General features: G+C 53.4%; 1 protein-coding gene across 1 annotated transcript in view; it reads left to right on the top strand.

Moving 5' to 3' along the window:
* The window catches only part of PLXNA4 (plexin A4), a 582,073-nt gene that overhangs the window by 392,554 nt on the left and 172,280 nt on the right, over positions 1-17,239 (top strand). Inside the window, exon 5 of the mRNA XM_037889370.2 lies at positions 16,351-16,474. Coding sequence (XP_037745298.1) covers positions 16,351-16,474 — 124 coding nt within the window. The remainder of the gene's footprint in view (positions 1-16,350; positions 16,475-17,239) is intronic.

Here is a 17,239-nt window from a genome sequence, read left to right as displayed (position 1 = left end):
TCTACTGTCCTTGACTCCATTTCGGGGAGCCTCCACTCATTTCACTCACAATGACATCCCACCAGTGGCTAGGACATGGGCCTGGGACTCAAGACACCTGTGTGTCTAGTCCCTGCTCTGCCACTGACTCGCTGTATGACCTCAGGTCACTCACTTAACTCCTCGGTGTCTCAGTTTGCCCCTGTGAGGAGTGGGGATGATGATAGTGATTGGCCTTTGTCAGGTTCTTTGGGTGAAAACACTAAAGAGAAGGATTAGAATCGGCTCATGAGGAAACTGGGACCAGGATCTCTGTAAAGAACTGGCCTCCATCTGCAATTTGATGTCATTTTGGGTCTTGAAAGATCTCTCAGCAAGGTCCCATCCGGGCCAGTACTGTCCCCGAACGCATTAGGATCAGCGGCAGGCTGTTGTATTGCTCACATTTCCGTAAGTGTCAACCTGGAGACCCTGCATCAGCAGCTCTAGTGAAACCATAACCCTTCCCGGTCCCCCCAGCCCTTCCACACTGCGTGATCTGACCCACGTGTTATCTGGGAACTCGTGGGGGGAGAGGGGGGAGTGGCAGATGACAGTGCTGTACGAGTGCAGGGGCTTTGAGACACAGAGCTTCCCTGCGCTGTTCAATTTGGGAAGAACTATCCCATTCCCCTCTTGGGGCTGGTGGGGGAGCCAGACTTGAGTGTACCGATCCCCTGGACTCCAGGGCTGCCCGCCCAGTCCTGAATCAGGAGGGGGAAAATCCTGTTAGTTGGACCGTTTGCTGCCCACCTGCAAATGCACCATGCTGCTCTCCTCGCTCTGGCCAGGACTGTGAAATCATAACTTTCCTCCTGGGGCGAAAGGAGGGAGACCCCCTGGATCCTGCTTCTCTCTCACTCTTGGGGATGGAGACAATCTTGTTTCAGGGTCAAGGTAGAGGGAGCTCTTGGATTCAAGACTGAGATAAAGTTCCCTTGAAGTACTTAGTCCGTCCCCTCTTCTCCCTTCTCTGAGGGAATTTTCTTGGACTGTCCCCACAACTGAAGAGCACAAGAATGTTTTGTGTCTCAGAGCTCCTGCTCTGGTACAACACAGTCACCTGCAGCTTCTCCCGAGGCCCCAGCTAACATGTGGGTCAGATTTCACAGCATGGGAGCTTTGGGGGCGGGGGAGTTTGGGGTTTCACTGCAGCTTATGGGAGTTTGCACTGTTTCTGCACACAGCCATCTGGCCTCTGGCAGGGTGCCGTGTTCCCCATGCCACATGTGTGCAGAGAGCCCGTGACGCTGGACGCCATCATCATGCCAACACTATGGAATCTCATGGGCATGTGCCAACCTGCTGCTGACCCTAATGTGTCTTGGTGTCGCCTGTGAGGGAAAGGGAAGAAAGGCCAATGCTGGAGGGCTGATTTGGTTGCATTGACATTAGATCCAAACCCCAGATCCATGGACTTTGAGGAGCTGGGGATCTGGATTCAGATTTTCACTTTGGTCCCTCTGTAATGGATGCCTGGCCAGGATTGTTTCAGAGCATGGAGTGCCATCCCACACTCCCACTCCAGCTGTCCTGCCTCCACAGAGACAGGCTGGGGCAGAGTTGGCTCTGCTACTAAGGGTCTTGATCCTATGGGCGGCAGTGCCTCCCACGGCTGCTCTGCTCCACAGCCAGCCCGGCTCCCTTGCACCCGGCTCTTCCCCGCCATTGGCCCAAGCACACCAGGCTTCCCCACTCATTGGCTGCTGTGGACTTTCTCCCTTCATTCTGCTCCAGCAGAAGCCCAGGCTCCACCACTGGGATCCCCTATCTTTACCCTCCTTCTCCTCTTCCTCCTCCAGGAGATGCCCAGTTCCCCCTTCCCCATAAGGGACCCTCTTCAGATCCTGTTTCTCCTTCACCATATCCTCCTCCTCTCCCCAGTTAGTCTCGACTCAGTCCTATCCTCCCCTCTCTCCAGGTCCCATCCTCCCCTCCCACAAGAGACCCCCTCTCACCATATCCCTGCCTGTGCCCCAAGATCCCACCTATGTGATCCTCCCCTCCCCTCCCCTCTCTCCACGTTTCCTCTTCCCCTCACTCACGAGATCCCCAGATCCCATTTTCTCTTCCCTGTTGTCCCATTCCTTCTTGGGGTGGGCATGTGGGAAGTGGGGAGAAAGATCCAAACTGGTGAAGAGCTGAGTTAGATTGAGTCCAAGAGAGAGAGATGACTCCAGGGTGCAGTGAGTAAGTGAGTGTGACTGAAACGGGGTGGAGGGCAGGGGCCAGGAGAGAGAGCAAGGATGCTGGGATGAGAGAAGAGGGAGTGAGAAAACAGATGTAACCCTTGGAGAAGAGAAGACAGAGAGAGGGGCAAAGGCAGGAGAGAGCACAACACAAAGAACCAGGAAGGGTCAGGAGCGGGCTGGAGAGAGAGACACAATTATTGCATAGGGTAGAAAAGGGAAGGAGAAGGGGGAGAGAGCCAGAGAGAGTGAAAGATGCCACAGATTGTAAAGAAAGGAAGAAAACAATAGTGAAACGGAGAGACACGCAGAGTGAGCTCAGAAACTGAGTGTTAATCATCACTATACAGATGGCATGGAGCTTAGGGGGCTGGGAAGTTTGCTCAGGGCAGTTAAATAGCTAGGGTCATCCCAGCAGGAGCACAGCTTTTGACATGTGCCCTGTCGTGAACCACTGATTTTCCATCCTGACCCCTCTTATCTGGCATGGGTGTGTGTGACTGGGTCAAGCCTCTGTGTCCGTTCCCCCCTCCTCCCCCTTCCACACACACACACACACACATATCTCTGGCCTGCTAGAAAATTCGGCCCTTGCCTGAACACGTCAGCTTTGGATATGGAACATAAGTCGGGAGGACTGAAAATCTTCTGGTGAAACTAGAGCTGAGTGAACATGGGAATTTCCGTTCCATGGGGAATTTCAACGTTTGGTTTCATCCTGAATCGGGACGAAAAGTTGAAATATTGAATTTTTTCACAGTGTGAACATTTCTGAAAAATTTCCATTTGGAAATGGCAAAACGTTTCATTTCAGTCTGTTGAACAGACCAAAATGTTTCATTTCTGTATCAGTTCAGTATTAAACTGCATCTTTGGATCATGCTGCACTGCCTCATGGGAGTTGTAGTCTGGATGCCTGCTACCCCCATTCTTTCTTATGGGCCTGTCTTCCTGGTCAGACTACATGTCCCAGGATGCAATTGCATTTATGGAACTCCCCGATGCACTGCATGGCTTGGGCAGAGGGAACAGACCCAAATGGAAATATTTTGGCCAGACTTTTCCAACAGAAAATCAAATGTTGGCAAAATCAAAGTCTATGGGCCGAATATTTCGATTTTACAGAAATTGAAAAATCATTTTAAAGGAATATTCCCAGCCAGCTCTATCTGAAAGTCCTTTTCGTTAGAAAATTGGGGTTTTTACTAAACAAAATTTTTCAGGAAAAGAGTCTGTTCTTTCTCAGAAAACTCTGAAACTCTTGGGGGAAAAATCAGTTTTTGGTAGCTTTTGGTCAAAATTTTACTGGTTTTTATAATGAAAAATCAAAATTTTCCTCTGAAAGCGAAACCAGCTCTAGACATAAGTAAGAAAGTATGAGGCAAGGCTCTACTCTCAAACTGTTCTCCAAAGAACCTCACCAAAACTTGCTCTTAGGCAAGGTTGGCTGGCGGGCTTCTCCCTACAGGACAACTTCCTGCTCCTCCCTTTAGTTGTCTGCCCAGGTGCCACTCAGGTTGGTTCCAATGAGGCCCACCTGGTCTGGCTATCAGGATGAGTCAGCAGAGCAGTTCTCCACCTCCCCACAGGGCACTAATGCCTGATGCCTTGTTACAGTGGCACATGGTCCCCAATTCAACACACTCAAAGAAACAGCAGGCCCACAGAGTCTGAGTGAGAAAAGAAGCTAACTGTGCGGTCTTATCAGAGGTTTGAATGTCTTGGAGAATAATTAATGTCAGAAAGGCTGGGCACAAGGGCCGTTGTACCTTTGAAATGCATTTAATTTGTCTTTACAAATGGTATGGAACATGGGTTTGTTGTCCGATACAGGCATGAGAGTAAGGCCTGCAGCTCACGGGGCTGGCTGGCTACAAAAGAACATGTCCTGACTGCAGAGCAGGACTGACGGCTGGGGACCTTGGGACACCCAGGACAATGTCACCGCACAGAATGCCTCCCTCCATCAGTGGGAAAGGAGAGCTGACGAGTGTGCTGCCCTCTCGGCGCAGTCGCAATCCCATAGCTGTTCCACAGGGCCCCTCGTGCCCCGTGGGGAGCCCTGGCTCCGCCCTGCCGCTGAGCGCAATGGGGGGAGGGGACAGGTGGGGACTGCCCAGATGCAGCCCCTGTTTGATTCTTTTCCCCTTCCTCCTCTTAACAAAGGGTAGGCGTCTTCGAAAGCGAGCTCAGCACAGGGGAACGATGGGCCGACCGCCCCGGGAGCCAAGTGGGGCAAGAGGCTGGGAAGCAGCAGGGAGTTCAGTCCCACCTCCTGTCTCTGGCATGGATAAGCAGAGCCCACTTCCTCCCCATATCTCTCCCTTCCCCACCCCGGCCCAGGCAAGCGCACCCCCTCCCTCCCCAAAGCTCCCCCTCCCCTCTCTGGCTGGAGTGAACAGCACCCCTCCCTCCCTTCCTCCCCATCGCTCCCCCACTCCTGCCTGGGCTAGGTGAGCAATACCCACCCCACAGCTCCCCTACCCCACAGCTCCCACTCCCCTCCCTGGCCTGGGTACGCAGTGCCCCCACCTCTAAGCTCCTCCTCCCCTCCCTGGCCCGGGTAAGCAGTGCCCCCACCTCTAAGCTCCTTCTCCCCTCCCTGGCCTGGGTACGCAGTGCCCCCACCTCTAAGCTCCTCCTCCCCTCCCTGGCCTGGGTATGCAGTGCTCCCACCTCTAAGCTCCTTCTCCCCTCCCTGGCCTGGGTACGCAGTGCCCCCACCCCTAAGTTCCTCTTCCCCTCCCGGGCCTGGGTACGCAGTGCCCCTACCCCACAGCTACCACTCCCTTCCCTGGCCTGGGTAAGCAGTGCCCCCACCCCTAAGCTCCTCCTCCCCCCCTCCCTGGTCTGGGTACGCAGTGCCCCTACCCCACAGCTCCCACTCCCTTCCCTGGCCTGGGTAGGCAGTGCCCCCACCCCTAAGTTCCTCTTCCCCTCCCTGGCCTGGGTAGGCAGTGCTACCTGCCCCAACAGCTCCTCCTCCCCTCCCTGGCCTGAGTAGCCAGAACTTGCCCTCCTCTGTGGCCAGGGCAATGAGAACTCCCCCCTGCCCTTTCAGGACATTTTCACTCCTAAAACGGACACCCCCAGACTGGGCACAGTGGGAACACTGACCTTGCCAGCTCTAATCCCCACCAGCTCTGAGCTGGAGGGAGGCAGCTGAGGGCTGGGAGTGGGTTCAGACAGCTTGCAACACATGAGGAATTATTATTAAAATGTGTGATTCGGGGTGCTGAGTATTCCTGGTATTACGGTAGCACCTAGAGGCTCTGGCTGAGATCAGGGCCCCATGGTGCTGGGGGCTGCACAGAGTGACAGACCCTGCCCCAAAGAGCTTGCAGTGTAAACAGACAAGACAGTGACAGAGTGAGGGAAGGGAAGTATTACTGTTCCCGTTCTACACATGGGGAATGGTGAAACTTAGGGTACGTCTACACTGCAAGAAAACCCAGCAGCACTGAATCTCAGCTGACTCAGGCTCATGGTGCTTGCAGTGCAGAGCTAAAAATACCAGTGTAGATGATACCACTGGGGCTGGAGACTAGGGTCTAGGACCCGCATTGGCAGATTTCAGAGCCCCAGGCCCCTGACCAAGCAGGAATGTCTATACTGCTATATTTAGTCATATAGTGTGAGGAGGGTTGACAACTGTCTAATCGCACAAACCCAAACGCCCTTGCCCAGAGGTCAAGCCCCTGCCCCGCCCCTTCTCTGAGGCCCCGCCCCCACTCACTGCATTCCCCCTCCTTCTGTCGTTTGCTCTCCCCCACCCTCACTCAGTTTCACGGGGCTGGGGCAGGGCGTTGGGGTGTGGGAGAGGGTGCGAGCTCTGGACTGGGGGGTGGGGCCAAGGGGTTTGGAGTGTGGGACCGGGCTCTGGGCTGAGCCTGGGGCAGGAGGGGGTTTGGGGTGCGGGCTACGGCTGGGCAACGCTTACCTCGGGAGGCTCCCAGAAGCAACTGGTATGTCTGGCTCCTAGGCTCAGGGGTGGTCAGGTGGCTCTGCGCGCTGCCCCTGCCTGCAGGCACCGGCCCTGCTGCTCCCATTGGCTGGGAACTGCTCGGGTAGGCAGTGCAGAGAACCCTGCCCCCCCATGCCTAGCAGCCAGAGGGACGTGCTGGTCACTTCTGGGAGCTGCGCGGAGCCAAGGAGCCTGCCTGAGCCACACTGCACTGCTGATTGGACTTTTAGCGGCCTATTAAAATCTCCCAGATTGGTTTCAGTAGCCACCGGGAAATCAATTCCAGGAGACTCCCGGCCAATCTGGGAGGGTTGGCAACCCTAATGCACGAGCCCGAGTCAGTTAACCCATGCTCTGAGACTTGCTGCGATGGGTTTTTTTCTGCAGCACAGACATAGGGTCAAACTGTGAACCTTTTGCTCACGTTGAATAGAGCCTTACTCCACAAGTAGTCCCACTGAATTCACTACTCATTGAGAGTAAGGGTCTCACAACCTGGGCCAGAGAGTCATGTGACTTGCCCAAAGTTCCAAATGGCGTCTTGGGCAGAGCTGGGAATTGAACCCTGATCGCCTGAGTCCCAGGGCAGTGCAGTGCCTTCACCTCATCCTTGGTTTCAGGAGCACTGGGTTCTGTTCCTGCCTCTGCCACAGGCTTGCTGTGTGACTTTGTACAAGTCATTTCCTCTCTCTGTGCCTCCATTTCCCATCTGTAAAATGGGAATAATAACCTCACAGGGGTGTTGTGTAGGGATTAATTAGCTCTGAGCAAACTCCTTTGAGATCCATGAACCAGATACTGTACAAGTGCAAAGTATAAATTTCATATTGTTAAAATAATCGATCAATGGGTAGGGCCTGGAGGGTTGGAGTTAACAACATTTGTTCTTCATGGAAGTGGGTGAGGAAATGGGATTCCATATTAAGAAATTTGATCCTAGCACAAATCTGGGATTCCACCCAGCTCTGTGCTGGGATCAGTTGCCTTAATCTTTGTCCTGATTAGTTAGAGGAAGCCAGGACATAGTTGTTTGTTAAATGTGCAGCCGATACTGACGTAGCAGGAGTGGTTAAAGCACAGAGGGAAGCGGCTCTTTTACACCATAATCTTATGAGAACGGGCTCAGGGGTGGAATATGACATGTTATATGTCTTAAGTGTAATGTGATGCCATTGGGTAGAAACAATGCCCAAGCTAATTACAGTGTGAACAGCACTGAATTAGATTATACAGCAGTGGAAAAGGATCCCTGTGTATTGACAGACCTGATATTTTAGAGTTACTGATGTTTTATTACAGGGGAACAGCCTTGTTGGCAGCACAGGGTATTTTCCGAGATACGCAGTAATAGAGAAAGCATCAGATGCACCGGGTAAGGGAAGACCACAGTCAAGGTAACGTCATGAGGTTCAGGAGCTATGCAGGGTCTTATCGGAGAAGTCATATCAGTGGTTGGTTTTTAATCTATTCAGTCCACTTGTCTCAAATTCCCTCAAATAGCTCAGCTGTTAAGACAGGCTGCAATTCTTTCATGTGACTCACATTTTGATAGTGGACATATATTTCAACAACCCTTACTTAACATATGTGTAGCTGGTAGTGATGCCTATAGTTGAGATTGGCCGACAGTTCCCATTATAAGACCCTGTTTTTAGTTGCCTATAACTTTGCCAAACTTAAATAATTTCGGCCTAAATTTTCCATGCCGGGTATTTGCCTCAGGCTGATTATTTTATTTCATATTTTTAAATTTCAGCTCATTTCTGAGAATGAGATTAGGGGAAAATGCTTTAGCACCTCTCTGCTTTGACCCAGGCACTTGAAATTTGGCATGGGGTTTGCCTTTTGTCAGGGCTGTGCCTTTTGCTGCCCCATGAAAATCCACCCAAGTTTGCAAAAAGAAAAGGAGGACTTGTGGCACCTTAGAGAGTAACAAGTTTATTTGTGTATAAGCTTTCGTGAACTATAGCTCACTTCATCAGATGCATGCAGTGGAAAATACAGTAGGACGATTTTATATACACAGAAAACATGAAACAATGGGTGTTACCATACACCCTGTAATGAGAGTGATCAGGTAAGGTGAGCTGTTACCAGCAGGAGAGAAAAAAAACCTTTTGTAGTGATAATCAAGGTGGGCCATCTCCAGTGGTTGACAAAAACATGTGAGGAACAGTAGGGGGGGGAAACAAACAAGGGGAAATAGTTTTACTTTATGTAATGACACATCCACTCCCAGTCTTTATTCAAGCCTAATTTAATGGTGTCCAGTTTGCAAATTAATTCCAATTCAGCAGTCTCTCGTTGGAGTCTGTTTTTGAAGTTTTTTTCTTGAAGAATTGCCACTTTTAGGTGTGTAATCGAGTGACCAGAGAGACTGAAGTGTTCTCCGACTGGTTTTTGAATGTTATAATTCTTGATGTCTGATTTGTGTCCATTTATTCTTTTACGTAGAGACTGTCCAGTTTGACCAATGTACATGGCAGAGGGGCATTGCTGACACATGATGACATATATCACATTGGTAGATGTGCAGGTGAACGAGCCTCTGATAGTGTGGCTGATGTGATTAGGCCCTGTGATGGTGTCCCCTGAATAGATATGTGGACACAGTTGGCAACAGGCTTTGTTGCAAGGATAGGTTCCTGGGTTAGTGGTTCTGTTGTGTGGTGTGTGGTTGCTGGTGAGTATTTGCTTCAGTTTGTCTATAAGCAAGGACTGGCCTGTCTCCCAAGATCTGTGAGAGTGAAAAAAATCTGTTTGCACTTTCTCAGTAGAGACTTGTTACAGTTTGGCCCCTAAATTTGCTGAAGATTCCATCTGCAGTGGGCATTCTCCAGCCCAGGGATTCAGGGTCTGAGCGGGACTTTCGCTGCAGTTGTTCCTGCCACCAGCCAGATTTGTCTATGGTATCGGGCACAGATACTGAGAGCTAGGAGACAGTCTCTCCTGTTCTCTCAATGCTCCCTCTGCTGGCCCCCAGGAAGGGAGGAGGAGCAGAGGAGAAAGCTGCCTGACTGTAATGCAGGGGAATGGGAGAATAGGAGGAGTAAAGCAGGAACCAAGGAGTGGATGGGGACAGGAGCGATGAGGATACCAGGAGACGGGGACAGGAGCCAAGGTGGGGCAGATAGGAGCTGCAGGGGACAGGGGCAGAATTGTCTATAACTACTAAAGCACATTCCCCTCCAGAACCTGGAACTGAGCCCAGGAATCCGAGTCTGACCATTCCTCTGCTGTCAGTAAATAGCTGTGAAATGTTCTGGCATAGGCTATGTCTCATCTTCCTCTAGTGGCTGGTCACATAAGGGTAACCTGCAACTGCTCCCAGTTGCTTTGTTAGCTCACGTGGCAGAGGTCTGTGCTGTGGATCTAATAGGCTGAACCCTGCTGGTGACCCAAGCTGGGGATCAGTATGGCTCCATGTGATATGATTTCTGTTTGCTCACATTGTTGCATTTTTAAAATTAGGAAATCACATTTAAAAAGCAAATAAATAAAATGTTAAAGCTGCAAAATCTAGCACTCAGGTGTTAGGAAATGGCAGAATTAAGACTGTGTGGGGAAAAATCGTATGTGACCATGCAGTGAAAGGCTGGATCATAATGCAGGTGCACGGGGGGCCAAATTAAGGGTGCAGAGGGAACCCAATTGTTGCATATCCTAACTCTTGAGTGCTTGACCTGGCAACCTTGACATTATATTAACATAGTTTATTGGCTGGAATAATTATTTATATTAGAGCAGCACTTGAGGTCCCGGCTGAGATCAGGGCCTCGTTGTACAAACATTTACTGAGAGCCAGTCCTTGCCCTGAAGAGCTGACAGTCTAAACAGATGTGATCGGCATAGGGTGGAACAGGAGACAGAGGGGAAGGTCACACAGCAGGTGCGTGGCAGAGCTGGGAATAGATCCTGGGTTTCCTGAGTCCCAGTCCAATGCCCTAGACCAGTGGTGGGGTGGGGCACGTGCTCTAGGGGGGTGCAGAGGAACATTCAGGGGGAGGTGCACAGTGGTGCCTGGGCCAGCACCCACAGGGGGTAGGGAGGGAGCACAGCATTACCCAGCCCCGCTTTGTCTCCAGCCCAGCTCCTTTCCCAGCCGCAGATCCATTTGGCCCCTTGCTCTGCCCCCAGTCCAGCACTGACCCCAGCAGCAGCTCCGCTCCACCCCCAGCCGAGCTCCGCCCCCAGCCACAGCTCCGCTCCACCCCCTGCTCCGCCCCCAGCCACAGCTCCGCCCCCTGCTCCGCCCCCAGGAGCAGCTCCACTCCAACCCCTGCTCCACCCCCAGCCGAGCTCCGCCCCCAGCCACAGCTCCGCTCCGCCCCCTGCTCTGCCCCAGCCCAGCTCCGCCCCCAGCCACAGCTCCGCTCCACCCCCTGCTCCGCCCCCAGCCCAGCTCCGCCCCCAGCCACAGCTCCGCCCCCTGCTCCGCCCCCAGCAGCAGCTCCACTCCAACCCCTGCTCCACCCCCAGCCGAGCTCCGCCCCCAGCCCCAGCTCCGCTCCCTGCTCCGCCCCAGCCGAGCTCCGCCCCCAGCCACAGCTGTGCTCCGCCCCCTGCTCCGCCCCCAGCCGCAGCTCCACTCCGCCTCCTGCTCCGCCCCCAGCCCAGCTCCGCCCCCAGCCACAGCTCCGCTTCGCCCCCTGCTCCGCCCCAGCCCAGCTCCGCCCCCAGCCATAGCTCCTCTCCAACCCTTGCTCCGCCCCCAGCCCAGCTCCCCCCCCCAGCCATAGCTCCTCTCCACCCCCTGCTCCACCCCCAGCCCAGCCCCACCCCCAGCCACAGCTCCGCTCCACCCCCTGCTCCACCCCCAGCCCAGCCCCACCCCCAGCCACAGCTCCGCTCCACCCCCTGCTCTGCCCCCAGCCCAGCTCCGCCCCAAGCCACAGCTCTGCTCCGCCCCCTGCTCCGCCCCCAGCCCAGCTCCGCCCCAAGCCACAGCTCCGCTCCGCCCTCTGCTCCGCCCCCAGCCCAGCTCCGCCTCTAGCCCCAGCTCCACTCCACCCCCTGCTCCGCCCCAGTCCAGCTCTGCCCCCAGCCACAGCTGTGCTCCACCCCCTGCTCCGCCCCAGCCCAGCTCTGCCCCCAGCCCAGCCCCGCCCCCAGCCAGAGCTCCGCTCCACCCCCTGCTCCGCCCCCAGCCCAGCTCCGCCCCAAGCCACAGCTCCGCTCCGCCCTCTGCTCCGCCCCCAGCCCAGCTCTGCCCCCAGCCGCAGTTCCTCTCCGCCCCCTGCTCCGCCCCAGCCCAGCTCCGCCCCCAGCCACAGCTGTGCTCCGCCCCCTGCTCCGCCCCCAGCCCAGCTCTGCCCCCAGCCGCAGTTCCTCTCCGCCCCCTGCTCCACCCCAGCCCAGCTCCGCCCCCAGCCACAGCTCCACTCCGCCCCCTGCTCCGCCCCCAGCCCAGCTCTGCCCCCAGCCACAGCTCCACTCCGCCCCCTGCTCCGCCCCCAGCTACAGCCCAAGTCCCAGCCCAAACCTGCCCCCAGCCCCAGCTCTGCCCCCAGCCCAGCTCCAATCCCAGCCCCAGCCCAGCTCCGCCCCTAGCTGCAGCTCCACTGAGCCCCCTGGCCTGGCCCCCAGCCCAGCTCTGCCCTCTTTCCCTCTCTGCGCCGAGACCGGCTCCACCGCTAGCCCCAGCTCCTCCCCCCTCCCCAGCTCTGCCTTCATCCCAAGCTCCGCTGCTGAGCCAACTGTGCAGTAACGCGGGGGGGGGGGGGGGGGGGGGGCTGTTTCCCTTTCTGGTAGTGGTGGGGGGGCACGAGAGAAAAAGTTTGGGCACCACTGCCCTGGACCGTGCTTTCTCACCAGTCCCCCTTGGAAGTCTCTTACGTGGGTTCCTGCTGCTCAGCGGGAGGAAAGGTGCAGGCTGACTCAGAGCCGACACACCTTTTTGGCTCCAATCACCAGAATTGTGATCAGGGCCCAGACCCCCAAAGGTGTTTCGGTGCCTCGGTCCGACTGAACTCCACAGGAGCTCGGCATCTCAGTTCCTTTGAGGAGCTGGGCCTACGTGTCTGTCTGATTGACTTCAGCAAAGCGGGGCATTTCATTAGTCCTGTCATGAGGTGTGTATATCCCTCAGATAACTCTTGCATCGGTTTTTTTGACATCAGGCCGGTAACCTTTCATTCTGGGCTTGCTGCCTTCCCCGGCCCCACATCGCCCCTTGCCCCCACTGCCACCCCAGACTCCCCACCCATCCCCCCATTGCCCCTTGCTCCTGCTGCCTCCCAGGCTCCCCACCCACCTCCCCATCACCCCTGGCCCCTGGTGCCTCCCTCGACCCCCCACCCGTCCCCTCATCGCCCCTTACCCCCGTTGCCTCCCCACCCACCTCCCCATCGCCCCTGGACCCTGCTGCCTCCCTCGGCTCCCCCCCCCCATCGCCCTGACCTCTGCTGCCTGTTCTGGTCCCTCACCTATCCCCCAGGTCCCCTCTGCCTCCCTGGGCTTCCCATTGCCCCTGCTCCCTTCTGCCTTCCCAGGCTCCCCCCGCCATTGCCCCTAGGCCCTGCTGCCTCCCACCCCCCAATGCCTCGAACTCCCTTCTGAGGCCTTGCACCCTCGGCTCGCCACACTCCTTGCCTCTTGATCATGGTGCCACCGCTAACCACAGCACCCTGGGCGGTTGCCCATGTTACCCACCCATAAGGCCAGCCCTGCTGGGCTATTCCCAGGAGAAGACTCCTCATGTCACAGCTTTCCCTCCAGTGTTTCTGTAAGAGTTGCGTGCAGAAATCTCTCCTCATCATTTCCCATTGGCATTCCCTCTGAGAGCGATGACTTGTGGTATTCAGAGAGGTTAGCATTCTGTCCTTCCAGCCCTCTGGAGACCCAGCATTTAACATTCCCCACCCGGCTTGCAGCAGCAGCAAAGAAGACGAATGAGACATTGGCTCCTCGCAAGACAGGGGGTATATTATACAAGTGCAAAGATAGTCTGTGGCTGTCACCTTCCAGATCTGCTAACTCAGGCTGCAAATCTCATGAGAATAGCTGAGATCTCCAGTTCCTACACTTCCAGCCCAACCCAGGAAGTGAGAAACTTTCCCCCAATCAGCGGTTTAGGCTTTGGCTGATGATTCTTGTCTCATCCAGGCTCAGCCACAAGAAAGAAGCCCAGGGGCCAAAGTTTGGATGCCCGTCTAGGCTGCCCCAAATCTCAGGCATGCTCAGGAGGTTTGGACCCATCTCTAGCTCAGACCTTGCAGCTGCGTTCTACTGTATAATATTCTGATTCTGTAACTGAGAGAATTTGCCATGCAGTAGCACCAAGAGAGCTCATTCAAAGATCAGAGCCTCATTATTCTAGGCGCTGTACATGCACATAATAAGAAACCATCCCTGCTCCAAAGAGTGAGGCATCTTCGTACAGATACTTCTCAGTCCCTCCCCTTGCACACAAGTTTGGAAGTAGGGGAACAATTTAACACCCACGCTTAATCTTCTGAGCAGATTCGAATGGAAGCAACATGGCTGCTAGTAATACAATCCATCGAAACACCCTCTGCAAATTCGGAACATTAGCTTAATGGCAAAAGGTAATTGGCATACAGCTGGAGCTGCCCTGTTACATTAACCTTGTGGGTTTCTAGGCAGACATCTTCCTCTCACTGAATGTGACCAGCCACAGGCATGGAGCCTGTATTTTTCATGCTGGTTGAAAAAAGATTTGGATGGAAATCGCCTCAAGCCTAACAATTAATATTCTCGTCCCATGGTTATAGGCGTCCCCCCCCCCGAAAGATGATCTGAGACAATATAAACCAGCACAGATAATATTAGCATCCCTAGATGTAGTAGTGTCCGACCCTAACTCCATCCTCACAGCCTCTGGGATGGAGAGAGGTGAATATTATTAGCCCCATTTTATGGATGGGGAAACTGAGACCCAAATGTGTTAGAGCAAACATTTTCCAAAGTGGCTGTTGATTTGGGGTGCATAATTGGGACACTTAGGGCTGACTTTCCCCAGTGCTTTCACATCTGCCATTGAGTTTGACTAGAATTGTGGATGTTTAGCATCTCTGAGAATCTCTGGGCGTTGGAGCCTCAAAATCAGTGGCCACTTTTGAAAACTGTGTCCTCAGTGAATTGCCTACGGACACCTAGTGAGCCAGGGAAAGTTGGGAATCCCTTATGTCCTTTTCCGGGAAGGGACTTGCCAGGTTAAAAGATGAGAAACAAAGAGTAGGAGTAGACAGTCAGGTATCACAGTGGAGAAACATAAATAGCAGAGTCCTCCAAGGATCTGTATTGGGACCAGTGCTGTTCAACATATTCATAAATGGTTTGGAAAAAGGGGTAATCAGTGAGGTGATAAAGTTTTCAGACTATACAAAATTACTCAAGAGAGTTAAATCCAAAGCTGACTGCGAAGAGTTACAAAGGGAACTCACAAAACTGGGTGACTTGGCAACAAAATGGCAGATGAAATTCAATGCTGATAAGTGAAAAGTAAGGCATAATCCCAACCATCCATACAAAATGATGGGGTCTAAATTAACTGTTGCCACTCAGGAAAGAGATCTCGGAGTCATTGTGGATAGTTCTCTGAAAACATCTGCTCAACGTGTAGCAGCAGTCAAAAAAGCTAATAGAAAGTAAGGAACCATTAGGAAAGATATAGATAATACGACAGAAAATATCATAATATCCTATATAAATCCATGGTACACCCACAACTTGGCTACTGCATGCAGTTCTGGTCACCCCATCTCAAAAAAGATAGAGTAGATTTGGGAAAAGTACAGAGGAGGGCAACAAAAATGATCAGGGGTATGGAATGGCTTTCATACGAGCAGAGATTTCAAAGACTGGGACTGTTCAGTTTAGGTAGGAGATGATTGGTGGGAGGTATGATAGAGGTCTATAAAGTGATGAATGGTGTGGAGACAGTGAATGGGGAAGTGTTATTTACCTCTTCACACAACAACAGGAGGTCACCCAATGAAATTAATAGGCAGCAGGTTTAAAACAAAGGAAAAGGAAGTATTTCATCACACAACACACAGACAACTCGTGGAACTCGTTGCCAGCAGATGTTGTGAAGGCCAAAATTGCCGTTTTGTTAATTCCGTCTGAATCACCTGGCACTGGTCACTGTCAGAAGACAGGATGCTGGGCTAGATGAACCATTGGTCTGATCCAGGATGGCCGTTCTTCTGTTCTTCTTGGAGGATTCTTTATTCCATGGTGAGGGAAGTACCCTAGGGTTTCCAACTCCCAGATGATTTCACCTGCCTGCAGCAACCTCTTCTTCCCAAGCGCGATCCAAGTGCAGTGACTTGAGCAAAGGGAATGTGCCTTGCATGCAGTGTGACTGCTGTAGCCACTGGTACCCCATATTCTGTCCAATCCTGATCTGGTGTCCAATAGCCTAGCTGGTAAAGGGGCATGTGGTCTTTAACCGCTTGGTCACCAGGCTGTTTTTGACCCAAAGCTGCTACCCTCCAAAGGCTACCAGGGGCCAGTGGGAACTGAGTTGGAGGATTCAGCCCATTTCCAATGGACAGGTATCCACATCCCAAACGTCACCAACAGAAGAGGTACTAACGGGCAGTCTCGGCAGAGAGGCCAAGTATTAAATGTGCCATGCCGACTGGACAGCCCGCTCTCTGCCAGAGGTCGGGGCTGAGGTATGTAGGGTTGCATAGTGAGGGAAGCTAGCATAGCTCTGTCCATAAGTAGAGGACCTGTCTCCAGAGCTGTCCATCTTTCTTGGGGCTGGGCTTGGATCCTCTCTACATGCCTCCTGCAACACAGCATTGTGTAGCTTCACTTTGTGGCTGTGTCATCCCTCAGAACAGGTGCTGCATTCTGAAGGCACCAGACGCTTTTAGCCCAAGGCTCAGATAATACCCCCAGTGAAGTGTACTGCATGTGCAGTGATTCTGCCCACTTAAAACTGCCCCTGTAGTTTTGATTGGGTACGGGCTGCACTTCCTAGCCTAAACGGCTGCTGTGCACTGCTAAATGCCAGCCACGCAGAATCTGGGGAGACACAGTCAGATGATCCTGTGAGGTTGTGGGGAAGGGGTGATGGCACTGACCCCCTTCTCCTTTGGCCTGTGGCAGCCTCCGTGGCACAGATTCTCTTCTTGTGTCCCATGGCAATCGCTTGCCGTGCCACGCGGCTTTGTCATTAATCTCTGTGTGTTCCCTTTTTCTCAGGTGCACCAGGAAGGAACGGTGCGAGCGCTCCAGCGAGCCTCGGAGATTCGCCTCGGAGATGAAGCAGTGTGTCCGGCTCACTGTGCATCCCAACAACATCTCCGTCTCCCAGTACAACGTGCTGGTAAGCAGGATTGACCCTCATCTCCACAGTGTCTCCTCCTTCCAGGGAAGCCTAAAGAGGTCTCACCAGTATTATGTCCCTGGTTACCTGTAACCTTTCATTGACACACTCAGGCTCAGTGGGAAGGACTAGCAGCTTTATTGGATATAGTTGGTCTGGCTGGATGTCTCCCTGGGTGCTCCCTGACATACACTGGGGTCTCACCCAGGGAGGAGGCTCTCCACTTTGATAGTTCCAAAGTCCCGATTAGGAACGTGGAGGGGATCTTTCTTATTCAAGTGTTTGCACATGTGCATTCCACTCGTGGTGTGCGCATGTCCTGCACACAGTCGTCAGAAATGTTTCCCTCAGTGGTACCCAACAGGGCGGCTTGAGCGCCCTCTGCTGCTGCATGCCACTGTGTGCCAATATAAAGGGCCCAGCCACCCCCGAAACCTCTCAGTTCCTTCTAACTGCCTGTGGTGCAGTGCTCTCAGTGTGTTCATTGTAAATTAATTGCAGATAGGTTCATAGCATCTTAGTTAATACTGCAGACAATATAAGTTTTCTGTTTTGGTCTCCAGTTGGGGGCTTTTTCCATTGCTGCCTTTCTGCCCGTCAGCAGCTCCTTGGGTTTTCACAAAACGTGTGGCAGTGGTAGCTGCTTTCCTGAGGAGAGTAAGAGTACAGAGTCTGCCCTTACTGGACGATTGGCTAGTCAAGGTCTGGTCCAGGGGTCACTTTCTCTCTAGCGTTCAACTCATCCAGTCAACCTTCAAAGCTGTG

Source organism: Chelonia mydas, chromosome 1, assembly GCF_015237465.2.
Source record: "Chelonia mydas isolate rCheMyd1 chromosome 1, rCheMyd1.pri.v2, whole genome shotgun sequence".
NCBI classification, from domain to species: Eukaryota; Metazoa; Chordata; order Testudines; family Cheloniidae; genus Chelonia; species Chelonia mydas.
The sequence above is the reverse complement of the archived record's forward strand: the minus strand, read 5'-3'. Positions and strand labels throughout refer to the sequence as shown.